At 49.2% G+C, this 26,146-nt stretch overlaps 1 protein-coding gene across 2 annotated transcripts; it reads left to right on the forward strand.

Moving 5' to 3' along the window:
- Positions 1-3,152: 3,152 nt before the first annotated feature.
- LOC110467884 (uncharacterized) lies at positions 3,153-24,806 on the forward strand. Of its 2 annotated transcripts, XM_021525287.4 has the most exons (16): positions 3,153-3,553; positions 4,325-4,364; positions 7,234-7,318; positions 8,903-9,009; positions 9,719-9,777; positions 10,813-10,923; positions 13,213-13,343; positions 14,057-14,181; positions 15,139-15,244; positions 16,239-16,437; positions 17,294-17,320; positions 17,849-17,906; positions 18,401-18,456; positions 19,507-19,711; positions 21,179-21,337; positions 23,700-24,806. In XM_021525287.4, the coding sequence occupies exons 1-16, from the start codon at positions 3,460-3,462 to the stop codon at positions 23,830-23,832; spliced, it is 1,695 nt and encodes a 564-aa protein (XP_021380962.1). In that variant the 5' UTR covers positions 3,153-3,459; the 3' UTR covers positions 23,833-24,806. The 2 variants fall into 2 exon arrangements, with proteins under 2 accessions (XP_021380962.1, XP_085426775.1); XM_085570649.1 differs by lacking the exons at positions 3,153-3,553; positions 4,325-4,364 and adding an exon at positions 4,374-7,065.
- Positions 24,807-26,146: the final 1,340 nt, after the last annotated feature.

Below are 26,146 nucleotides of genomic sequence, written 5' to 3' on the forward strand. Positions count from 1 at the left end.
TCCCTGAGGGAAAAGCACGCATTCCTGAAAGGGGCACGTGCAATGTTTTTGTTGGAAGTTGTTTTGGGCAAACCCAGGGCTGCTGGAGCATGGAGCTGATCCTGGACGTTGGCTGAGAAACGCAGGGAATGTTTCTGGGATGAGGGGCTGATTCAGGAGATAATATCCCACGGGGGCTTTAGGAGATGTAATTGCCTGGACTCAGCAGCAAAGGCCTGTGTTAAGGATATTTGGGATTTGGCCCTGACTCTCTTGGAAGGCAGTCTCAGACCTGTTGGTAGAGCAGCTTACTGTCGTGTCTCTGCCAGTGTATTTATAATGCTCTGTCTGTTATCACTTGAACTGTTCTAGCTGAATTTTTTGTAGTGAAGCTTGGAGAGACTTAAACCCTTAATTTCTTAGACCAAATTAAAAGTTAGCCTTCCTCTCAAAAGCAAAGTTCTGTTTCTGTTCATCCTGGTTGCATTTATTTGAATTCATTTTCCTTGAATAGGAGTGACTAGGAACAATATTCCAGTTAGTGGCTCATGGCCAAGGCACCAGTGTTGATAGTTCCCTCTCTTGTGTGAAAAGAATGTGAATCATTAAATGTAAAGGGTCACATTTGTCTCCTTAGTGGCTGTATTGTATTTCTGATCTATAGCTGTTCTGTGATAAATCTGGGGCTATTTCTCTTCAGCCACTTGTAGTTTATACAAGTTCCCTGCAGACACTTATTATCAGTCCAGACTCAGCATCTGACACTTTGTACTGGTATATCTCTCAATATTTCCATTACTGTGTCCTCCCAGTCCTCCAATTCTCCTTGTATTTGTGCTCCCAGTCTTTCTGTATAAAGTGTTTGTCACAGGCTGATTCAGTCTGCAAAATTAACAGAAATGAGTTTACTAAAATGATTAGTTCCCAGATTGATGCCTGAACTTTGTGTATGATTTTCAAAAGGCCCTTTTACTTACTTAGTCCCTGACCTGCTTTAATTATTTCTGTTATTTCTACATCTGACTGAATCAATAATTTCCTTGCTGTGGTTTATCTAGGAGACCAACTCTAGTTGATTTACATCGGTTATTTTATAAACATGCAAACAGCAGACTTGGGTTTGATCTAACCTGTTGAATTCTACGTTTTCCCTAATCACTGAATGTGTTTAGGGAATGATCCTTTAAACATACTCATATTTTATTTCACATTCTTTATGTAAAACTTATGATCTATAGTAACTTTTCTTGAGCAGTAAATTAAAATTTCTGCAGGAAATAGGTTTGCCTATTTCTATTCAGTGATAAATATAACCTCAGATTTTAGCTAGAAAAGAAACACTTCTTCACAACAGTGCTAGTCCCAGGGGATAGGTAATAAAATTGGAAAGAGGAATTACAGTAGCTCTCAGATGAATAAGAATTTAAATTTAAAAGGCAAATATTAATCAAAAGGTGATGACTGATCTGTATTTACTGTAAATTATATGGTGTGCAAGCCTAGAGGGGTAATTGAAAACTACTGATTCTCCAGACAGTTTTTACAGCAATCTCCTTGGACATTTTTGACAGTGAAGTGTCTGAACAGAGCAGCCAAAGTAATTCTGGGTTTTGTTGTAAATGGAAAACAGTGGAAAATGGAAAGGCACTGCTGAGGCCTGTCAGTGAGCAGCACTTTTCCACCTCTGTAGCGTTAACCTGGGTCCATTGGTATAACCAGGGATCTCATCAGTATAACCAGGGAAGTCATCTACTCCCAGTGATATTTGGATGTCCAATTGCCATTCCAGTTGCTGTGCCGAGTCTTCATTCAGCATTCCCAGTGTAGGGTCCAGCAGGGCACAAGGAGCAGGAATGCACCACAGCCCCGCCAGAACCACAGGGCAGAGTGGGAACATTTAAATACAGGATTTTTCTGGAACTGTTTAGTGCATGGAAAACATAACTTGCTTCAGGATTCTGTATCGTTTTTGTGAGAATTAGTGCTGAAAATCAGCTTGCTCTAATTTTCCCTGTGATCCTGATGGAGTTAAGGGCTCTGGGAGAGGAGAGGATGACGCTCCAAACAGGAGCTCCCAGGTGGAGCTGCAGAAGAGCCTCAGGCGCTGCATCCCCAGGCCGCGAAGTTCAACATTCACCGAGGAGCTGCAGAGCCAGGCCTGGGAGGTGCAAACCCCACCCGGCCAGCCCGAATGCGTTCCCGGCTGACAGCAGCGACACGGAGCCGTTCTGTGCTGCCCAGCGCCTCCTCGGCGATGCTGCGGGGCTCCTCCGGGGAGCTCCGAGCGGGAGGCGCCGCAGCGGCCGCTCGGGCTCGGCTCCGCTCGCCGCGCTCCCCTGGCGGCTCCTCCGCCCGGCGGGACTCGGGGCGGGGGCGGACAGCCCAAACCCTTCACCGGAGAGCCCCAAACCCCTTCACCGAGAGCCCCAAACCCCCTCACCGAGAGCCCCAAACCCCCTCACTGAGAGCCCGAAACCCTTCACCGAGAGCCCCAAACCCCCTCACTGAGAGCCCGAAACCCTTCACCGAGAGCCCCAAACCCCCTCACTGAGAGCCCGAAACCCTTCACCGAGAGCCCCAAACCCTTCACCGAGAGCCCCAAACCCTTCACCGAGAGCCCCAAACCCTTCACCGAGAGCCCCAAACCCCTTCACCGAGAGCCCCAAACCCTTCACCGGACAGCTCCAAACCCTTCACCGGACAGCCCCAAACCCCTCACCGAGAGCCCCAAACCCTTCACCGGACAGCCCCAAACCCTACACCGAGAGCCCAAAACCCTCCACCGGACAGCCCCAAACCCTTCACCGGACAGCCCCAAACCCTTCACCGAGAGCCCCAAACCCTTCACCGGACAGCCCCAAACCCTTCACCGGACAGCCCCAAACCCTTCACCGAGAGCCCCAAACCCTTCACCGAGGGCCCCAAACCCCCTCACCGGAGAGCCCCAAACCCTTCACCGGACAGCCCCAAACCCTTCACCGGACAGCCCCAAACCCTTCACCGGACAGCCCCAAACCCTTCACCGGACAGCCCCAAACCCTTCACCGGGAGCCCGGCGCGGCGGGCCGCGCTGCCCTTTCCGCGCATGCGCGCGCAGGGCTGGCGGGGCGGGCTTGGCGGGCGAGCGGCGCCGGGGCCCGGCGGGGCTCTGAGGGCGGCGGTGGGGCCCGGCGGGGCCTGAGCGCGGCTCCGTGCGGCCGGCGGCGCTAGGGCCCTGCGGGGAAGTCGGGCGGCTTTAGGGCCCGGCGGGACACCGCGGGCGGCTCTAGGGCCCGGCGGCGCGGGGCGGGCGGCTCAAGGGCCCTGCGCGCCCACGCCGGGGGTCTCGCCCCCCTCCCGCCATAGAAGGAGCAATGGCGGCGCCGTAGCGCGGCCGCCGAACCCCCGCCCGAGCGCCGCGCCCGGGCCCGGCGGGAGCCGAGCGGGGCCGCCGCTCCTCCTCCTCCTCCTCCCGCCGCTCCCCGCAGCCCCGCGGCCGCCATGGCCACCGAGCTGGAGCCGCCGGCCGCCGGCGCCGTGTCGGGCGCGGCGCCGCTGGAGGCGGAGGAGGACGAGGAGCACTGGCTGTACGGGGGTAGGTACCGGGGGCAGCGCGGGGCCCCGGCCGGCAGCGGGCCCGGCCCCGCCTCAGGGCCGCCCCCGGCTGCGGGGCCGTGCGGGACCTGGGCGGCCCCGCGGGAGGGAGGGAGGGACCGGCACCTCTCCCCAGGCCCCTCAGAGGGACCGGCCTCTGCCCCCGGGCCCTGCGAGGCACCCGCGTCCGCCCCCGGGCTCGCCTCAGGAGCCCTTGAGCGGCTCTTTTGGGCGGGTGGCGGCCTGTTATTGTCCTTTTATCATTAACACTGCTGCAGGGAGGTTAACGAGATGCTTTGTTAAGAGTTTCAGTTCGCTAATCACCCAAACCTTGTGAACCGCTGGGCTAACGGGGCTGGGATGTGGCCGGTATAAACCACAGGACTTTATTGAAACGTCTTTGTCCTCCAGATAGGCTTTCCACATGAATGCTTTTATGTTTCTTCTTCCCTAGCACGTTAAAATTTTATATAAAGACCTTGATAGGTGACTTCAGTGCCTATCTGATAGGTACCTCTGTTCTCTGAGACTTAGGACATATATTTTGAATTTGGTTTGGTGTGTAACATCACCTCTGCAGATGGATGCTGTTTGTTGGGTTGATTTCTAGTTGGTCCATCTCTAGTTGAACTTTGTTGAAAAGAGAGGTTGTTTGGGTTACAGTGCCTTGGCACCGTTGGGTATTTCTGTACCCGTGATGCCTTTTGTGCTTGAATTTAGCTTTTTTCATTTCACTTGAATAATTCCTTTGTTCATACTGTTGTTTTTGCAGATGACACCACTGGTAAGCAAGAAGATGGACCAATTTCTGGGTGAGTCCTGAGGCTGTTTTTTCATTATAACAACACATGGTGTAAAGATTGAACCTTCTTGAGCAGAGCTCCATGTGTGCTTTGGAGCAGTGCTGTTGCCAGGAACAGCAGCCTGTCCTTTCCCCATCCCATGGGATCATCCCCAGCAGGCACTTATGGATGTGGAAGCTGAACTGGATGGGTGGACTGGTTTGATATAGAACTAACTTTTAGCCCTTTCTTTTTTCTCTCAGCAATTTGTTTCAAACCAGATCTCTTTTCCAGTTTAATTCCCTGGGAAGAATGATGCCCTGAGGATTGGCTTTGTGCTAGCCTGCCATTGCTAAAACTGGCCTGTGCTTTAGGCTGGGAAAGGTAAAAACTTTGAGCTTGGGTTAAAACCTTGAGCTACTCAAATCAGTGCATTCTGTGAGATCTCCCAAGTGCTATGGGTAAGACTTGGAGATAAAACCAATCATCAGTTTGGCTTGCTACATGTGGAAGGGGTAGTCTGTCCTGGCTTATATTTCCTCTGTTTGTAGCTGTGTGTTTTGCACCAGCAGAGCTTGGTCTCAGCACAGGATTACCTGTTTTCCATTTTAAATGTAGCATTTTTCAGAAGGCTTGGTTTTCACTGGGCTTGTGTGTCTTCAGCCCCTTCCAAAGTTCAGTTTAGTGTTTATTGTCATTGTAGGCTCAGTGTCTGGAATGTTGAGGTTGTTACAGATACTGTCCTCCTTCTGTGCTTAAGGAATATGAAAGCTTGTTCAAATAAACAAGTGGTAAAAAACATGGTAAATTGTTACCTAAAAACATCAAATGAGTTTGTGAGGAGGAGCAACTTTTAGACAGAAATGTACAGCTGCTTTACATAAATCTGCTGTTCCTTGTCACATTCATCTGAATGTAATTTTACTTTAAAAGTAGGACTAAAAATCTGAATTTCTAGCAACTGTCTCCAATAACTGCAAAATGTAGGAAGAAAGAATATTAGTGGCTGTGCTGACTGTCCCTTTTTTTCCCCTCTTTTTACTTTTTTTTCCCCCATATTTCTTTGTTGCACAATGAGAATCTATCTAAATTAAGAGCTGTGGGGTGTTTTAAGAAAAATCACTGTTTGGGTGCTCTGCTGTCAGCAGCTGCAGCTCCAGGGATGCACTGCTGGCTTGTCTGGAATGTTTGTCCCCAGCCAGGAAGCAGAAATCTGCAGAGTTTGGGATGCAGCATCACTGACATTCCCAAGCCTAAGGGATGTGTTGGAGGCCAGCAGGATGCTGTGCTGTCATCAGTGCCCAGGATTATGTTGGCATTGTGGGGAGGTGAAATCTCTGCCACATTTTTCTGTGCCCAGACAATGCTGGGGACCTGTCAGCTGGTTCACTCCTGGGAGGCAGAGAGGTTATGGAAAGGCTCCTGGTTCCCAAGTGTCTCTCTGAACTCCAGTTCATACATTTTAATGCACACCCACAGATGTGTCACTTAATGTGACTTGAAGCTGAAGGTAACACTTTTCACTCTTCCTGAATGCAGAATCTCAGGGTTTTGAGGAGATCCAGGGTGGAGGTTAATGCTCAGTTGCCTGGATTGGGCAAAAAGTTATGGATCCATCAGAGAGATTTTCTCCAGTGCTTTGCAATGTTTTGGTCCTCATGGCACAGCCTGTGTCTGCAGCATGGGAATACCTGGAGGCTGATTTTCCCTCTGACATCTTGGCTGCCTTTTATAGCTGATGGTGTGTGTAGGTGTCACATCAGGAACTTGGCACCCATGGGACCTGTGCTTGGTCAGCTGCCCAACCTTCAGCCCCTTTTTGATCTTGGCCTGATTAATTTCTTTGTGTATGGGACTTCCCCAAAATGGGGCTTCAGTTGTGCTCATATTGTTTGTTCTTTGTTTTACACTCAGTAACAGCTGGGTTGGGTTATTTTGCCTTTCTTGTGTGGGGTCTCATGTCACTCTGAAGTGGCTTTAATGTGACCAGTGTTTGGATTCCGTGAGATGTTGCCTGTTCATTTTTGAAAACAATCCTGTGGATGTTTGTTGTCAGACATGGGATTTTAAATTAATTGCAACAACTCCACAAAGCACTGGTGGAGAATTGGGTTTCTTTGGCCTGGGCTGTTCTGATTGTCTCTCTTGAAAAAAACTCAGAATTATTTTAAGTTTTACTAAGCTTTACCTATGACATTAGAGACAGATGAATTCTCTGTATTTCAGTTCTGTAATACTTGGCACTCTCTTTTCTAGCGTGTTTACATCCGTTCTACTTTTTTGCTTGGCCAGTGCAATAAACGATGTTAATTAACATTTGTACAAACTCTTAAACTGGAGGTACATCCACACCTGACCATTGTTTCATCAGGTCTAATTTGTAAGGAGTGAGAAGAATGGGTGCGTGATTTTTCCCTAAACTTTTCCTTTTGGAATTTTAACTACTTACTGTAAACTATTCGTAGAAACACTAAAATCAATCTTTCTTTAATTTCTCTGGACAGATGTCTTTGCTGCTGACTAAATGCATGTGTAATTATTAGCATCCATAAGGAGGAGGTGAAATTTTGCTTATTATGGTCTTATTCTTATCAGTTGTGATTGTGCCAAATCCGAGCTGAGCCAGCTGTCACTGAGCTGTTGAGTGCTGTCAGGTGCTGTCTGGATGTGTGAAACTGATTCTTCCCAGCAAAAGCAAAGCCAAGCCAGGAGGATGGATTTTTTTTGTCAGGTAGTTGAGCTAATGCCAGCAGAACAAACACACAAGAAGAATAAAGCATTGTGTGAAAGTCACCTGGGCAAAGGCTTTAGAACTGGTTGTAGGTGACCCTCTAGGCTGGGCTTGTCTACTTTCTCTTCTGTGTCATGGTCACTTTGTTTTCTCTGTCCCCTCCACCAGGCACACAGAATCTGCTCACCCTCTGCAGGATGCTCCCCAGGAGAGCCGGCCCGTCAACAACGAGGACAGAGAGATGTCCCAGCACGTACGTGTCCCATTGCCCACGGTGCACTGGGGATTTCTGTACTTCTCAGCATTCCTGGGCACAAGCAGGGAGTGTAAAGATCTGGTACTGCCTAATACCTGGTATCTGCAGTGTTGGGATGTCCCGCCAGCCATTCCCAAAGCTGGGTCCAGGAACAGCCTTGTGTCATCCTGCCTTGAGTAGTGGTGGGGGGAACCCTGGTGCAGGCTCTGCTCATACCCTCTCAGGAGGCAGATCAGGGTCTCTGATGCTGCAGTCTGGTAGGAAAAGCTGAACACGATGTGCTCCAGCTCAGTGTACAGTGTCACTTCTCAAGGACCTGTAAAACCTGGGAAACACTGGGATAGAAAGCCCAAGGTCCTGGGAATCAGTTTTGGTTTAGGCTCAGACCTCTGAGAATGCACTCTGGTGCCTCAGTGCTGAAAGAGGAGGAGGAGGATTGCTTCTCCCCACCCTCCTCTTGTGACATTCTCATTCTCTGGATAGAGAGACATAGTTCTCAGGATTTCTTGGAGAAGCACAGAGAGAAGAGGTGAAAACAATCTATCTCTGCTCCTTTGTTTTCCCTGTTGAAATGTGGTATGGATATTGATTGTTTACGTGAAGTGATTGCTGGATTGGATTCTGGTGAAGGTTGTTTGGGTTCAGTGACCAATGGGATCCAGCTGTGTCTTGGACTCTCAGCAGAGAGTCACGGGTTTGGCAGTTAGGTAAGTAAGAAGTAAGTATGTAGAATAATATAGTATCTCTTTAAATAATGTATTAATGTATTATAGTGTAGTTTTAATAAAGCAATCCTTCAGCCTTCTGATCTGGAGCCAGACATCATCATCATTTCTTCCCTGAGCTGGGGTTTGCCTCATTTTACTGTATCCTCTCCTGGACTCTTTGATGGGTTTGTTTTCTGCCACTGTTCTGCCACAGCAAGAGGGTTCATTCAGGGTTCTGACAGACCCACGTGCCGTGCAAAAGGAGGGAGGGTGAGGAACGCCTTCCTCATGTAGGGTGAAGTGCTAATTCAGCTCATGCTTCTCACAAAACTGCACTTGCTTGATATCTGGAAGATTTCTCTTTCTATTCTTTTACTTTTTTGCCCAGCACTGGGGTTGCACTGGAGTCAAATCTGTAAAGTGAAGTGACTTGGGGGCTGATTGTGCTAAATCAGCCAAACCAAACTCCTCAGCAGCTCCCTACCACAGAAGTTGTGGTGGGAGAATATTTGCCTTGAGGTTCTTAGGTGAAGCCTGGTGAATGTATTTTGGTGGTTTTCATTTGTGGTTGTGTACTTTGACCATGGCCCTTGTGAAGGAGGCGTGTCAGAAAAGCCCCAGCTCTCAAAAAGAGTGGGGCAGAGGAACCTGAGGGATGTGGTGAAATTCTTAGAACTGAGCTAAACCTTCCCCAGGTTCACAAATATTTCCCCAAATTTCATGTCAGGCCAAATCTTCAAAGGACGCAGGAGTTTCTCTGTGGGCAGCTGCCCATTGTTGAAGGCTGTTCAAGAAGCTTCCTGAGATTTGGCTGTGCTGGGAAATTCTCAGGTTGTGTGTATTGATGAGCTCCTGTGTGACTGTGCTGTTGCAGGCCCTTCCCAGTGGTGAGGATGATGAGGATGACAGTGACAGTGACAGCGATGATGATGATGTGAAGGTCACAATTGGCAACATCAAAACGGGAGCGCCGTCCTACATGTGGGTACTGCTGGGTTTGGGGTTGAGGGATCCCAGCATGTTGGGATGGAAAGGGATGAGCTGAGGGCTGCTCTGGCTCCTGGGAGCAGTGGCCAGAACACCACAGTGGCTCAGGAGCTGATGGGCAGCTCTGCCCTGCAATTGCTTGCTGGAGAATCCATCTGTAAAATGGGAGTGATAATCCGTGGGGCTGCTGCTGGAAAATTAATTTACTAATTCCTGGGCTCCCTGGGGCAGAATCAAAGGTGGGAAGTTCTGTTTAGCTCGTCTGTGAAAACTTCCATAACCAAAATCTGTATTGCTAAGAATTTGCATAAGCTGTGAATTTACTAATTTCCAGCTGTTTGATTTTTCTGTGGCTCAGAAATGGCAAGGTTGGATTGGAGAAGCAGGAAATTATACTTTCTACAACTCTGCCTAATGTGCATCGAATAAAAATAATGAGAGAGCATTTTGCTTGCTGCTAGCAGCCTTCCTCTTAAACAAATTACTTACCTGTGCTTTGCTGCATATTCTAATTTTTCCACTTTATGGATAATTTCCTTCTCTTGTTGTAGAGGTGGTTTCACTCTGATGGATGACTCTGAATAGCAAACCCAGGTGAACTAAAGCATCTCCTGAAGGGTGTCAGGACTTGAATATATTTTGCATGAGAATCTTTAGTCAAGTAATTTGTTCAAATGCCAACATAGTGATTCTTTTCCAATAGGGGAACTCCTATGAATCTAAACTTAAAAACGGGTAGAGGCTATGGAGCATCAGCTTCAGGTATTGCTGTTATTTTTATCCTTCAGTTTTCCAGTATTTCACCTACCTGGCACTGACAGCTGCAGCAGCTGCAAATTTTTCTGTTTAAAAGAATACAAAATTAGTGTAGACCAGCAATAACAAGTACATTTCCTAAAAATCGGTGCTCCCAGCACAGTCTCAGAGGAAAGGGTGCAATGGAGTGATTTAATTACCCATCACTGAGCAAGGTGATTGATTGTAATTCTATTTAAACTAGGGAAAAAAATGTATTGATTGATGCTTTTGTAGTAAAACCCCAGAATATTTCTAAAATATATTGTTACACTGGGGCTGAGCATTGCAGCTCTGGAGAAGGACTGAAACTCAATGTCCTGAACTACTTGAAGTGGAAGATGCTAAAAGAAACAAACTCTGGCCTTGAGTAATAGCTGTGCTTATTTGGCAGCTGAAATTTTCCACACCATTCAGTTTAGTTTCTCCTGTAAATTAAGTCTTGGTTTCTGTCCTTCCACACATGTGAGACTGTCCTTTCATGGGCTTCATCTACTCCCTTCCACTAATTGCTTTATCCAGATGAATTCTCTTCTGATTGAGAAAATGAGAACAAATTCCCCTTGTAGGTTCTGTAGCTGACAGATTTTTGCTAACTCCTGTTAGTCCACTAAAGACTGATCCTGAGAAAGTCTCTTGTAATGAGAAAATGTGTCTGTCTTGGGAGGGGAAAATAAATACTTTGCCTGGGGAGAAAAATAATTTCATTTTATTTTCATTTGGGGTAAATTTCATGCATGTCCTAATGATTTACTCTGTCTGTAGTACCAATCTGGGTTGAATTTGCTTCTCTGCTGTTCAGCTGCAGGTGCTGCACACCCTGTTTGTTTATGGAGTGACTGGAGTCCTTTTTATTAAAAAGCTGATTGTGGTTACCTGCGTGCTGTAAACCCGGTGATTAATTCACTGCAGTGCTTTGTTTTTGCTGGAATAATTTGCTGAGCAAATGAGTGGATTAAAGGCTTTGCATTAAAAGTTGTAACAGTCCCTCTCTCCCCAAAGCCAAGTTGCAGCCCAAAGGTATTGACTTGGATGCCGCAGGGAATATAAATGGATTGCCTGTGATAGAAGTGGATTTGGATTCATTTGAAGACAAACCGTGGAGGAAACCAGGTGAGGCCTCACAATTCCTTGTGGTAAATATTTTCTGCAGTTCTAGTTGTGTCTCTTTATTTTCACATGTAATTTCTGTCCATTTGTTGTTGCCAGGGAACAGGGAAGCTGGAACAATGTGTGTTGCTCAGTCTCTGCTGCCTGCTAGACAGTCAATGGCATTTACTGATTGAACAAGCCATGCTCTACGTAAAATTGGGTTGCATTTATTCTAGTAATTGAACTTCCCTGAAGGGAACAGCTATTTTTTTAAACGGTCTATTTTATTAGTTCCCTACTTCCCGAGAACATTGCACTGACACCAATCCAATAATGTTTGGCCTTAAAGGCAGCTGAGTGGGGTCAGGATTTGGGTGTTGATATTTGTTTTCCTCTTCCTGTGCAGGAGCTTGTTCTGTGTCCCCAGGCCAAGCCCAGAGTTGTCCCTGTGGTCCCTCCTCATTTGGGTCCTGGGGCTGCCCACACTTTTGTAAGAGGGAGGTTTCTCCTCTTATAGCTGCTACAAATCAGCTGTTGTTTTTCTTCTGATACAAAAGTAATTGAAGGAACTAGACATCCAGATTTTTGCTGTGCTACTCTCATAAAATGTGCTGTGATGAAATGTCAACTGACACAGAAAGTCCACCTGCCTTTTCTCAGCCATCATTATTCTCCCTGCCAGCCCCTGTATTTTATTTCTCTTTCAGCAATATTGCTGTGCTGAGTAAGTAGAGCTTTCCTGAGGTTGCCTGTGATATGGTCTGGGTATCTATTGCCCACATGAAGGGCACTCCAGTGCTGAAAGCTCCATGGGCATGTCCAGGTATCAAATGAGTGCTGAAACACCCTGCAGATAGTGCAGGCAGAATGGAACAGAAGCTTTTCTTCTGCAGGGATTTCTCCTTGATTGCGAAGTGAGACAGAGGGGATGGGAAGAAAATGAGTTAGAAAGAATGCAGTGAAGTTCAAAGATAAAGCGTGGACATGGTTGTGGCCATGCTGACATCCCTGGACCAAAATAGAGCCAGCTGGCCCTAAAGCAATGTTGGAATGCAATAGAGGGAAGATTTCTGCAGAGCTGTGTGGTCTGTAAGTTTATTTTAGATAGCAAGTAGCTCATTACTCAACAACCTTTCAAGTTTATATCCTTTAGAGTTAATTGTTCAACAGCTTGGTATGTCTTTGAGAGAGGGAGTGGAAAGAGAAATCCTGTGTGGAAGAACTGATAGAGGCCTGAAATAGAGGCTGATAAAATCAACAAGTAAATGTTGTGTTGCTGAGTCGGTGTGGATGCAGTTTGCATGTTTGGGTGGTACAGCAAGAAGAGTGGCCAGGCCAGGAGATAAACCTCACTCCTTAGATCTCACAGTTAAACCAAGCTCAGCTTGGGCAGAGTTTTGCTTCACTCTTGTAGCAGCTCTTTGTGTTGGAGTTGGTCTGTGTAGGAATATCTTTGCATGGGGGATGTTTGAGGGACACCTCAGTGGGGCAGGAGGTGCTTTGTAGTGCTGGGAAGTGGGAGGGGTGCTCCTGTAATTTCTGCATCTGGGATTGCCCCTCTGCATCTCTGGTTTCTTGGCAAGCAGTTTGTGGTCACCTCTGTTATTCAGAGGTGCTCGTGCTGAATTAGCACATTGCACAGGAGACTGGCAGTGGGAGATAACACTCTGGGATGGCTAATTAGGGTTGTGACTGAACTGTAATTACTTGTGTAGTCTGGGATGCATCAATAAAAGCCTTCCACTTCAGCTGCCTTTCATGAAATGGGCGAGCCCCAAAATCTCCTCTCAAAACAGCAAAGGCAGTGATGGTCACGTGGAGAATATGTGGGCTTAGTTCTGCCAGGAAAAAGGTTCCATGGCTCCACCCCGTTTTTGTGGTGGGGGCTGGAACTGTCACTCCTGTGCTGTGCCCAGCACTCAACTTATGTGGACAATTGGAAGAAACCAGCCTGAAAAAATCAGGTTGGTGAATAAGTGATTGCAGGGAGCTCCAAATGATCTGTGGAGGTGCTGCCCTGTGTGTCCCAGGGGGTGCCACTGCTGCCCTGTGTGTCCCAGGGGATGCCACTGCTGCCCTGTGTGTCCCAGGGGATGCCACTGCTGCTCAGGCCATGTTTCCCTCCCACCCAAGGTGCAGCCACTGTCTCCTCTGTGGCACCCACAGCTTTCTGGCAGGGAAAGGCACAAGCTGGGCTCTTTGGGAAACTTTGCCTCAACCCTTTATATAACCCTTTATATAGCAGTTAAAGGACAGCTTGAGAGTGCAAGTGTGCAGAACCTCTGTGTTAACTCCTGCTCCCTCTGCCAGGTGCTGATCTTTCTGATTACTTTAATTATGGATTCAATGAAGAAACATGGAAAGCTTATTGTGAAAAGCAGCGGCGGCTTCAGCTGGGGCTGGACCCTGCTCCTCCTATCAGCACTGAGAACAAGATCACGGTGGGTGACGTGTGACTCCTGCTCCTGGCTCCAGGAAAACTGGGATTGTGTTTGTAGTCACAAAGATGAGGGTGTAGGAGCAGGAGATACATTAGTTCTGAACTGTTCTGTGTCCTTTCAGCAAGGAGAAATGAAAAAATGAATCTTTAAAGATTAAATCTCTGTTGAAAATCTTTTCTGTGTGGAAGGAATAGTTCCATTAGCCTGGCAAGTTTGAACCACTACAGTGGGAAGATTAGAGTGAATTTCCAGTTGATTAATAGGGGTGTTTGCTTGGAAAACTCTCTGGATGAGAGAAGGGAGAGGAGCTGAGCCCTCAGGGTTGTTTTGCGTACTGCTGGAGTTTGCTGCAGTGGTGTGCCTGCCTTTTGTGTTTGCAGACTGCTTTGGCCATCAACCTTGCAGGAGTCCATGGTGGCCATCAGAATTTCAGCCAATTGTCAGTACAGCAAGTATTGCTCATTCCAGTTTTGACTTAGTGACTCCATGGAAAGTGATACCAGTTTAATAAATTCATAACAGGACTTCTTATGAGAGACAGTGGACAGCAGGGTGAGGTTGGGACAGCCATTAATTGACAAAAATGGCTCTGCCTTGACTGAAGAATAGTTTGCTGTGATTGTTCCTTTTCTTTTGCTGAGGGTTAATCTCTGGTGCTCCATTCAGTTGAAAGAAGGGCACAACACCCTTTTGTTATCTATTACATTCCATAGGTTCAGCAGGGAAGAACAGGAAATGCTGAAAAAGAAGTGGAAAGCAACATCATCAAAACAGAGTTCAAAACAGACTTCTTGGCTCTGGTGGGAGGACGAATGAAGGCTGGGCCTCCTCCCAACAGGTAAGAGAGGAGCACATTTCTCATAGGGGCATCTGAGAACCACCTGGGCCATGTCTGAGTCTCCTCAAGCCTCAAAGAGAAGCTTTTAAGTTTGGCAGGAAGCTGCCGTGGTCGCTCATTCCAGTGTCACCTCCAGCAGTGCAACTTCTGCCTGTCCATTCTCCCTCCTTGGTGCAGGGAGGGAATCCTGGATCCTAGCTGGTGGGACACATCTCTGGGAGTGGAAGGAGCCAAGCAAATACCTCAGATCTGAGGGCTTGCACTGCTGACATTGCTTGTGCTTGCATGGCTTATTCCTACTCCCACAATGTTAATCTTTGCCTCCTCAAGTGGAAGTGGATTACGAGTTTGGCAGAGGATAAGAGGAGCTCTTGGTTCCCGAGCCTGTGTGCAACGCTGCTGGATGTGTGGTAAAACAACTGAGTCATTCTGAGGGGCAGCCTCTGCTGGGGAAACCACTTAGGAGATCGATGGGGTTTTATCAAAAGCTTCAGAAGAACACACCAGATGAGCCAGAGCTTTGGGCCCAGGGTGTTTCTATTGCTTCATTCACAAAACAGCTTTCGCACACCTGCCTTACAGAAAGCAGCCCTGCATCTCAATTTTATCCCTTATCTGGGAACCAACTCTGTGCTTCAAGGATGGGCATTAAAACTCTGCTCAGTCTGTTGAATTTGAGCATTTTGGGAGCATTTCTGTCCTGGTGTGTAATCTCTGTTTTTGCACCTATTCCTGGTGGTTCTTTGGATAACATTTCTGGGTGTTCAGAGAGCCCAAACTCACCTTTACTCAGAGGGAAATTGTTCAGGAATGCAAATGGGCTTCTCCTTGGCTTCTCATCATTTGAGAGATGTTTTCCTGGTGTGAAAGAAAGCATGAAAGAAATCTGCTGACATCAGGGAAAATTGCTCCTTCTGGTGCTTCTGAGCCTAAAAAGATGCCTTTGCTTTGTACCAGGAAGCTGGGTGGGACCATCGATGTGATCGGGGGCCAGGCAGGCACAATCCGCAGGGTGGAAGGGAGACGCCGGGATAAACACGCCTCGGAGGAAAACCCCATCCAGGTAAAGCCTCTGCAAGGGGCTGCCTTGACAAATTGCTGATTTTATTGCACTTCTGGTGAACCCTGGGCAAATGGCTGTGTGTTCCTGACCTCCCATGTCCAGTTCATACCTGCAGAGCAGTATGTACTCTGTTGAGGAGTGTGCATGCATTATTTCCTTCTGCAGGCTTAGTTAATTTCTGGGTTAAAAGCTTGGTCTTGCTATGAGCCAGATTTGTCCTTTAAAGACCAGTCTTCTCTTTGGAATGCTAAGGCCTGAGTTCTTTCATCATCAGCCCTCCCAAAGTATTCTAGGAGTGTGTAGCTGGGAAAGTCTTCTGTGGATTATTCGCTTCTCTTCCAGTGTGGGGTTGGAATCTTTAAATCTGCAGTGAAGGATTTATATCTGGGGCAGTGTGTGTCTGTACTTTAAAGTAACATTCAGTGTCAAATAAGTTGGTGTAGCCCATGCCTCAGACTGAGCCTGGGCCTGTGTTACCAGATCTTGTCCCTTCTAAGAAATGAAAGCCTGGGTTTAAAGCTGGTCTCAGTCCTGGGCTTGCCTGCCCAGTGTATGACCATAATGTTCTCATGGTTCCTGGTCAGGAAGCTGCAGGGTCTGAGGACCATCTGCCAAGTCCCCTTCTCTTAACCACCTTCCTCCTGCCAACTCTGCTAACTTGCCAGAAAAACCTAAACATGGAACCTTTTCCTTCCTAGGCCAAATTCCTTGGGTTTTTCTCCATGGTTTTGTGGTCTATTTATTTTTTTAGTAGTCAGTTTTCCAGATTTTGCCAACAAGAAGAGTTTGCCTAAGAGACAGAATTAGCTGGGAAGGGGTTGTTTGTTGTTCCTCCTCCTCACAAGCACTGCCAGCTGCACTTCAGGTCACTGTGGTGCCTCTGCATTTTGGTCACTCTTCAGTCCTGTTGTGGTGAGGCTGCCAGCACTGTGAGTGCCCTGCTGCAGGAGCAAAGGGATTAAAACACTCTCTTCTCATTCCTGTGCCCCCTAAGGTCCTGGGAGACCATGGCAGTAAGCCCCAGCCCCCCCAGCAGCCCCAGCAGCCCTCCCAGCCCCAGCAGCCTCCTCAGCAGCAGCCCTTCGCTCCACCAGCAGGGCCTCCGCCTCCCCCGCTCGCCGGGCCTCCTCCTCCACACTTCCTGCACCCTCCTCCTCCAGTGACTTCTGTTCCACCTCCCCTGCACCCTCCAGGTATGTGTTCACTCCATGGAACCCAAGTTGGGATGTCCCAGGCTTGGGGCAAATCAGAGATTTAATGGTTCAGTGCCATGGGATGGGCGAGCACTCAGGGAACAGATCCTCGCCCCTGGCCAGCCTTTGTTTAGTCTTCATCAGCCTATTTAATATTTGCCCTGAATATTTAAAAATGGCAGCTGGTCCTTGGAAGAAAAAACCTCTGGGCTTTATTTCCCTGAGGGAACCTTCCAGTGCTACAGATCCATTTGCTTTATTGATAATTGTCAAGAAGCAGGTTCCTGTTTCTCTGGAGGAAGCTGAGAACTGTTGCTTCTGACTTGAATGCACCAGGCCAAAGTTAGGGGGCCACACTCAGGGCTTTTTCTGGTCCTGAAGCAGCAGCAGGAACACTTCATGCAATGACTCCTGCCAGAGGAGGATGTGCTGCAGCCCTCAAAGGTTCTTTTCCCTAGTAAATTTTCCATGATAGCTTTTCTTGCTGCCTTAGATTAAAACGATTGGCAAAATAGAGGTGGACACACTGGAGTGGAACCTGCAGCAGATTCTCCTCTCCAGCTCCGTCAGTTGTTCTGAAGACAAAATCAATTGTCTCATGTGTTCACACTCAGAAAAGGAGTTCCCCAGAGTAAGAGAACAACAATATTTTAAATTAGAAACGTAAAGAGATCATCATTTGGGAAAATTCCTACTTCATAGCACCAATTTTTCTCCTGCTCTGTTTGCTCCAGTATGTGAGATTTATTCAAAATTGTGCTTTAAGGTTTAGCTTCAGGTACAGTGAGTACATGCAGTACAGAGACGCCATGCTTTCCTTGTTGTCCTCACTTGTTTTCCCTGCTTATTTCCACAGGCCTACCACCTCCAGGTCCAATTCCAGGTAGGTGTTACCTTGTTCTTAGTAACAACAGCAATTTTGATCACACAGATCATTTAGACTAAGTAACATGAAACTGGATGACACCAGTTTAGAGCACAGCTAATTTAAGATTAATAAACTCCAACTGAGCATTGAACCTGAGCTGCTTATCTTCTATTTTGAAACAAATCTGTAGGTCAGAATAACTTAATTGTTTTATTCTGATTAGAATGCAGTGTGTCTGTATCCCAAGAACCACTTTCCTCCATAGGGCTGTAAGAATTAATTGCTACTCCTTGATGAATCTTACATTCTGTATTTATAAAAAAAAATAGAAGGTAGTTTTTGCTTTGTTTTTCTTCCCATATCCCTACAAAACTAACAGAGCTTTAGTGTGTGAATCTGGGGAGGAGATCCTCCCTGAAGGAAAACTATTCCATTGTAAACAGGGCCTTGTTAAGAGCAAAAAGATGCTTTAATGGTTTTTGACTGTGAACAGTACTTGTAGAGCTTCAAGATCTTGGTGCTGATTTACCCTTCTGTGTCTAGGGTTGTTCCCACCACCTCTGGCACCACCACCAGCTCTCCTCATCCCTACCTTGGATGGGTAAGACCACACTTGGGTAAGATCACACCATGGGAACAGCTCCCCTGGAGGGAGAGAGGGAGGAGAACAGGTCCAAAATCAGTGCTGGGGATGCATGGTCTGGTCTTGAGTTGGGGTGGGGGAGAGCAGGGTCTGTCAGGAATCCTCTGTGCATTCACCTGGATTTGTCATATTCAAGGCACAAGAAGGAGCCAGGATAATCTAGGTAAAGCCTAGAGTAGTTCCTGGCATGATTTGTTACTGCAGATGCTTCCTCTGAAGATGCTCCAGGTAGTTTGTGAGCAGTGGTGCTTTCCCAGGGTAAGCAGTGGAATTATGGCTGGTTTGGAAGCTGTGGCAAAACCTGTGAGCTTTTCTAGTAGTTTCTTCTAGGGTAGTGGGATTCCCATAAGAATGCTCCACAGACCCCCAGGAAAAACAGGGTGAAGCTGCAGCACAGCCAGAGCTGTGGGGGTCCCTGATGTCAGTAACTCACCCCCTTTTCTCTCCCAAAGGCAGCCAGCCAGCTACAACAACAGGCAGCCACCTCCCTTTGGCTACAACTCTGCAGGTGAGCCCCGGGCAGGACACATCCAGCTGCTGCTCTCTCTCTTCCCTGGCTCTTGGCAGCCCAGGCTTGTCTGAGGCTGACACACAGGATGTCTGCTCCAGCTCCAGGCTCTTTCTGTGTCCCAGACAGTCCCAGTCAGGAGCACACGCTGGGTGTGCTGCTCTGAGTGCTGTGCAGGTGTGGTGATGCAGTGCTGAGGCCCAGATTACTGTTCAGGGCAGATCCCCAGCACAGAGAAGGTTCCCCGGTGCCTTAGCAGTGTCTTCTCCCTGTTTGCACACACCCGTGCTCACCCTCACTCACACTCTCCCTTTTCCCCACCCTTATAATTAGCACAACCCTTCACAACTACTGCGCTTGGCATCTCCTCCTGAAGCTTTTGAATGCCTCCTCTCCCTTGCCTACAGGCACCATCTCCTGTGGTTTTGTAATGGGAGAGGCAGTGCCAGGATTTCGGCAGATTCCATTCCCTGGTGCAGCCCCAGTTCTCTCCCAGTCCTGTAGTGACCAGCAGTGGCTGCTCCTGGCAGTGCTGAGCAGTGGAAGCACCGGCAGCCCTGTGGTGCCTCCCTGCACGACCGGGTTGGAGGAGTGGCAGTGCCAGCCCTTCCCGGGGAGAGGAGCTTCCAGTGCTGCCAGATGTGGCACTGCTTTGGGATATGACTTTGCTGGTCCAGCTGGCCACCTCTGCCTGGGAAATGCTGGTGGCTCTGGGCTCCCCAGGTGACATCCTTCACTGGCAACTGGTGGCCCTGGCTCTCCCCAGGTGCCACTCTAGAGCAGAAGGTAGCTGGTGGGAGGTGGGACCTTGTGCAGGTGACCAAGAGCCCAGGGCTGACAGAGACTGTGCAGTGCTGCCTGTACATGCCTGCTCTTGGGCCTTCTTCAGGGAGAAGGAGGAACTTCTTAGCAGAGAAAAGGACAGCAGGGAGCTGAGCCATTGTCTCCTTGAATCCAGCTCTGCTGCCAGAGGGGATCTTTGGAAAGGGAGGGACAGAGGGGGTGCTGGGCATGCTCTGGATGACGGAGGGTTCTGCTCTCTGGCTGCAGATTCAGGTTTCATCAGCTACCCCCCCATCTCCACGTCCCACACGCCCTGGGTGACCACGGTGGACAAGGGCACGAGCAGCTCCAGCAGCAGCCACTGGGAGTACTCGGGCTCCAGGCGGGACAGGGAGCGCGAGCGGGAGCGCGAGCGGGACAGGGAGCGGGACCGGGACCGGGACCGCACCCCGACCACCAGTGAATACAACAAGTGAGTGCTGCCCTGCTGCTGCTCCCGGGCAGCCCGGGGCACCTCGGGGTGTCTGGCCAGGGGTTGGGTTATAGGGGACACCAGCTGAGTTCTCTGGAATGTCTGAGGAAGAGCTCCTTTGGATCAGTTCTACAGCACAGACCAGGAGCTGTGTCACTGGCTGATTTCCTGTCTCTGGGTCTGGCATTTTTGTTTAAATCCAGCAGAACCAGTTCCTCTTGCTCTCCCACGAGGCCAGTCAATGAAATAGCCCCTCTGTGTTTACTCAGAGTTTCACAGATCGGTGTGAAGCACTGGCTGCAGGAGCTGCTGCTTCTTGTCTTCTAAATGTCACTGTCAGATCAAAGGACAAACAGCCTGCTCTGCTCCACTCTCCTGTGGGGCTGGGAGTGCCATTCCCTGGGAGTCAGCCAGGAAATGGGAGCAGGACTGGAGAGACCACCTTGGTGGGAGCTGCTGTGGCCTCAGCTGACAGCAGTGCCGGGAGCACTTGGGGAAGAGCAAGAGGCTTGGAGCCTCCCTGTGTTCATCTAAGGTGAAGGCTGGGTTGCAGAGAGATTTCCCAAACCCATCCCTTTGGTGTTCAGTCAGCAGCAGAGTTGGTGTTTTGCAGGCTTCAGGCTCAGAAATGCCAATAATCATTCAAAACATGATCAGAATGTGCATTCCTGGCACAGGATACTTCCTGCTGGGGAGGTTCCCAGCCCAGGGAGGGAGCAAACAAGGCAGTGTGCTCCTAATATTTTTTTTTTCCTTTATAAGCTCTAGGGCACTGTGGATGGGAGGGTGGGGGGAAGAGAACAGAAGACAAACTTGCTAAAATTGGAAGATCTCAGACTCCCCCACTTCCTGGTACATGCTGGAGCCACGGCCTGGGATCAGCACTCCTGAGCACATTGCTGGCATTTCTGGGTGGTGTGGAGCACCCTGGTGCAGGTCAAAGCAGGGCAAGTGGCTGTGCAGTCCTTTGGAGCACTCCCAGCTGATTGATCCTGAACATTTATTTGTCCAGCTTGTTTCCAGGAGTGTCAGAACAATGTCTGTGATGTCCTCTCTCCCAAGTCCCACAGTGTTAACCCTTCGGATTTTGGCTGTCAGACGTTGCTCAGGGGATGTGCAGGGGAGTGTGGGATGTGTCTCAGTTTGGGGTACACTCTGCCCACTCCTGGGTGTTTTGTGCAGGTAGAGAGGTGCAGACAGAAAGCTGCACTCACAGTTTGATGTTTTGAGCTTGTGGGGAAGAGAAGAGCCCCTTACACCAAAGGATGAGAGGTTATCTGATGTCTGTGCTGAGGGAAGCTCAGCAGCTGGGGGCGAGCAGTGAGAGGCGTGTGAGCGCCGCGCTCCTGTTGCGGGTGTTCCAGGAGCACCCCGGTCAGTGAGAGGTGCCAGATGTTGCTGGTGAGGGCGGTTTCAGCCCTGCCCAGGGGCCGTGTCCCCATGCCCACGTGTCCCTTGTCCCCGCAGTGACGACGAGCGGTACCGCTACTACAGCCGCGAGCGCAGCTACGACTTCGAGCGCGATTACCGGCGCAGCCGCGACCGCAGCCGCGAGCGCGAGGAGCGGCACCGCGAGCGCCGCCACCGCGACAAGGACGACGGCAGCAAACACAAATCCTCCCGCAGGTCAGTGAGTGCTGGGCAGGAATCCCGACTTCCCGGCTGGAATGGCAGCCTGGCTCATCCCAGCTCCCTCTGTCCGAGAGCCGCGGGCGGGAGGAGCCCTCTGGGACAGGGGAAGGAGAAAAGAACTCAACTCGGGGTTGAGTTCCTGCTCAGTGGTGAAGGAGGGATTGAGGCGGGCTCAGCCTCCCAGCAGAGCTGCCATCCTAACAAAAGCAAAGGAGGTGCAAGGCCATGACAGAAGCATCAGCTTTTGGTCCTGCTGCTCCTGTGCACCAGGGCAGAGCTCACAGAATCAATTAGGGTGGAAAAGTCCTGTAAGATTGAGACCAGGCTGTGACCCAACACCACCTTGTCACCCAGACCATGGCACCGAGTGCCACATCCAGCCTTTCCTTAAACATCTCCAGGGACAGTGACTCCATCACCTCCCTGGGCAGCCCCTTCCAATGCCCAGCCACTCTTTCTGTGAAGAACTTCCTTCTGCCTGTACTCAGAAATTGCTCCTTGAGCAGGAGGAGCAGAGCTCTTGCCCGGAGCCTAATAATGAGGGAGGTGATGGTCTGCACCAGTGTGAAGCTTCTGGGGCAGAGCAGCATGTCCTGAAACCACAGCTTTTCTGCAGAAAATGGATTTGCAACAGATCTTCCTGGAAGAGCAGTCCCCAGCAAAGCAGCTCTCTGGGCTGAGGCAGGTTCTGTGCTCAGGTCCTGTGTCACTTTACATCCCATTAATGACTTGTTCTTGCTCTTTTTTCTTGATGTGTGAACTTCCTTCTTTTAGGGGAAATTCCTGTCAGCTCTGTAGGTAATTACCCTTATTTTGAAGCTGGTATCAGAAAAACTCTTATGTAGTGACTGGAGAAAAAAAGCTGGTTTTATCCTTAAGGAGATGACTAAGTTTTCAAGGAAGGACTGAGTGCTAAAGGGTTGGAAGCAAAATGATAGGAAGAAAGACTAAGACCACAATAAAATTTGAATACAGAACAACTGAAAGCTGAGCTGGTATCAGGAAAACAAGCCATTGGCTTTAGGGTTATTTCTCAGCTTCCTTAGAATTAAAACTTTGGAGTAGATACCTCACTGTAGGAATCCCATCCCATGGTCCCCTCCAACCCAAACCATTCTGGTATTCCCTGCTTGAGGCACACTGAGGTTTGAGCCTGTTTGAGGCACCTGCAGATGAAAGGGTTTAATTTCCAGCTTCCTGCAAACTGAGCAGTTTGCAGGAAATCACTGACGCTGGTTTCAGTATTAAAGGAGAGTCACATTGTCCCAGCATAAACCACTGACACATCGGCCACGAGGTGGCTGAAGGTGTTTTGTGAGAGGCAGCAGCCTTTTATTTTTCCTCTTTTTTTTTGTCTTTAATGGCTTTGAAACCATTTATTAAACCAGTCAGAAAATTACTTGAAGCCAGGAGCTTTTCAGCCAGGTTCAGCCAGTTCAGTGTCTGCTGCTAAACTGGAATTCCAGCTGTGCTAACAATTGGTCTGTACACCTGATGCTGACCCTGCTCATGGAGCTGTGCCTGCACAGTCACAATTTGTCCTGGGATAAATTCATGTGCTTGTTCTGTACTCTGGGCTGGGTTTTAACTCTGCCACCTTCACACCACGGTCAGCTCCTAAGGGCTCCCTTGGTTTGACCCTGTGACAGAAGCAGCAGAAAATCTTCTCCCGGGGGGGCCAAACCAGCACTCTGCCCTTTTCCTGGTGGGAGGCAGAGCTGCTCCTGGGGCTGTGGTGGCTGCATGGAGCAGCTGGCAGGGCACAGGCTCAGGGCATGCAGGGCCTGCTCAGCCTCTTCTGCCTGGGATTGCTCCCACATCACAGAAATCCTGGGTACACATCCCCAGTTATCCACCCACATCTGGAAACCTGGCTGAGATAAAGGAGTTCTAAAGCATAAAGCCAGTGAAGAGCCAGGTCAGGTGTGAGTCAGCAGAAGTAGAAACAGGATCTGCCTCCCATGGGGAACCCACATTTCTCTCGCTCCACTGATCCCTTTGCTGCCTCTAGTCCAGGGATTTCCCCAACACGTTCAGGGGAGTGAAAGTTTCAAACACATCTTGGGTTTAGGATTTGTCCTCCTCTCAGCCTCGGTGCTGTGTCAGAGTTGCTGGAGCTTGCTCGGGAGTGGAAGAAAAGCAAGGTGCTGCTGTGGACACTGCCAGGAGTGGCTGTGCAGTGTGGCAGTGTGTGAGTGTGACAGTGTGTGTGACAGTGTGTGGCAGTGGCAGTCCCCACCGTGGCACTGCTGAGGTGGCTCCCTCAGGTGAGGATCAAAGCCCCTGTGCCCATCCCTGGGTCCCTGCTGTGGCAGGGCTGTGTCTGATGTCACTTTGTCCTTCTGTTCCCGCTCAGGAAGCAGCACGAGAGCGAGGAGGGCGAGAGCCACCGGCGCCACAAGCACAAAAAGAACAAGCGGAGCAAGGAGGAGAAGGAGGCCAGCGAGGACGGTGCCCAGGAAGGGGAGGAGCAGGACACCAAGGAGTGAGCCAGCCCCCCATCAGCCCTCGGCAGGAGCTCTCTCCTGTGGAACCAGCATGGAATTGGTGATGTTTTGGCTGGGGGTGATTTTTTTTTTATTATTATTATTATTTTTTACCTTTTTCCAAGGGAAGAGGCTGACTGGGCGAGCCATGGCACAGCCAGCAGTGCTTCAGGAGCTGAGGCTGCACGTGCCCTTAAACTTCCTTTTTTTTGTTTGTTTTTGATACAAGACAATACAGCAGTACTAGTTACAAAGCACTGAGCTACTCTACTCATCCACATCCCTAGGGAGAACTTTGGTGTATCAGATCCTATGGTTTCTGATGGAAGATGGCTTCAGCTGAAACTAACACAATTAGGTCATAGTTCTTGGTTCTTTTTGTCATCATCATTCCTTTTTGAGAACTAGGACAGTAAGTGCAACTTGAAATTTATTGTCCAAAGAACAGCGTGACTTAGATCCCAGGAGCCAGCTTAGAGTCTGGTGTCCAGTAGTGAAAAGTCTCATCCCCGAATAAATTTCTTTATAGCTACAAAAACAGCTTCTGATTTCTCCGTGGCCAGCTGGGCGTGTCAGGAGGAGCTGCAGGATCTGCTCCAGGTGGGCACAGAGGCCTGCCTGGATGTGACAGCTTCCAGAAGCTGCTGAGGGTGTTCACACAGCGTGTGCAGAGACTCCAAAACTGGTTTTTTTATCCATTGCAAAGGTAGTTCTGTCATGTTACACCCCTGCGCGGGGAATCAATGAAGATCCATAGCAAGAGCATGAATTTCTCTTTAATTCTTTTGACTTAACTATTTTATTTCGTTTTTTTTACTAAGAGTTGACTGAATAACCTAGAGTGCAGTAGAGAACACCAAGTCCCAGTTAGCAGTTTGCCCTCATGGGACTGGCGTTTCTATTTGGGTATCACCAACACTCCTGTCCAATGCATTCCTTTCCCTTAGATCCCAAAATAAATTTAGTCAAATTCCAAAGTTTCTTTGGATTTAGTATTGGTTGGGGAAGGGGCAACAGAGATGTTTCTGGGTGGGAAGAACAGGGGAAATAATTTTGAGGGGTTTTCATCTATCTGGTCATTAGGATCCTGCCCTTCTGTTTGTGTGCATCCACAAATGTCTCATTTTCCTTTGACTTGTTATTTAAAACTGTCTGGAACATTTGTCCTAAAATAATACGGTTCTGAAATGTTTTGTATTTTTTGGTATTGTAATCTTGGAAGTCTTGAGTGTGCTGGGAAGTGTCCAACCTATGCCAGGAGAGCCCTTTGGATTGGGTTCAACATCGTGACAGTGCAGTGATGGGTTTGTAACTGCAGAGCCCAGGGGAGGGGGAGGAGAACTGGGACTTCTGCTGGGTTTTGGTTTTCATGGAGTTTTTTAATGTGCTTGAGCTCCTGGGAAATGTGTGTGCACTGAGCCAGGGTTAGCTGGGATCAGGCTGCAGGCTGTTCCTGCCTCTGCAGCCACGGTGGAGCCCAGATTTAGGAATATCACTCACTGCCCCCTGGGCAGCTCTGCAAGCTGCAGCACTCCCAACTCCTGGCACTGGGTGTGCAGGGAACAAGGGAATCCTCCTGGCAGCTTCTCTCAGGGCCGGGCTTCAGCTGGGAGTGCCCAAAAGCTTTTAGGGGAATGGGATAACTTGAGAAATCCAAACCAGAGTGGTGAGGAGGATTCAGGAGTGCTCCGTGCTCCCTGGCACCGCACACGACAGAGGTGCCACCCTCCCCTGCAGAGCCCAGGCTTGGCCCGGGCAGTGCCAGCCTCCCTCGGGAGCCTGCACTGGGTTTGGTGGGGTGAGACGTGCTGGCTTTCCCAGCACAGGAGCTCTGGCCCTGCAGGGGCTGGCAGTGCCCCCAGCCCCCTCTGAGCTGCCTTTCCCTGCCTGAATCAGGAACGCTGCTCCCAGCTGAGCGGGGCTGCCCCCAAACCAGGACATTCCTCCCACCTTTGCACACTTTGTGCCTGGTGCCTCTGCAGGGGTGGCCAGGGCTGTTCACAGCCCTGACCTCCTGCACAGTTAATGATCACATCCAGGCTGCATCCCAGGTGGTGCTGTGGGACTGGGACTAGGGAATCCAGCATGGATTCAGTCAGGGCTGCACCTCCTCCTGTGTTATGTGAATGAGCTAGACCCAGGTCACAGAATATTCACAAATAGGGGCAGTCTTTTGGGGCCAGGAGCAGCTGTGATTTTGAGGTAAGTAGTTTTTAAATTGGCTTATTTTCATTTAATAGAGGTAAAATATTTGCCTTTACTATCAGGGAAATGTAAAGGTGGGGTGTTGGAAATAATCTCTACTTGGCATCAGGAA

Source organism: Lonchura striata, chromosome 4A (genome assembly GCF_050655825.1).
Source record: "Lonchura striata isolate lonStrDom1 chromosome 4A, ASM5065582v1, whole genome shotgun sequence".
In the NCBI taxonomy this organism is placed as follows: Eukaryota; Metazoa; Chordata; class Aves; order Passeriformes; family Estrildidae; genus Lonchura; species Lonchura striata.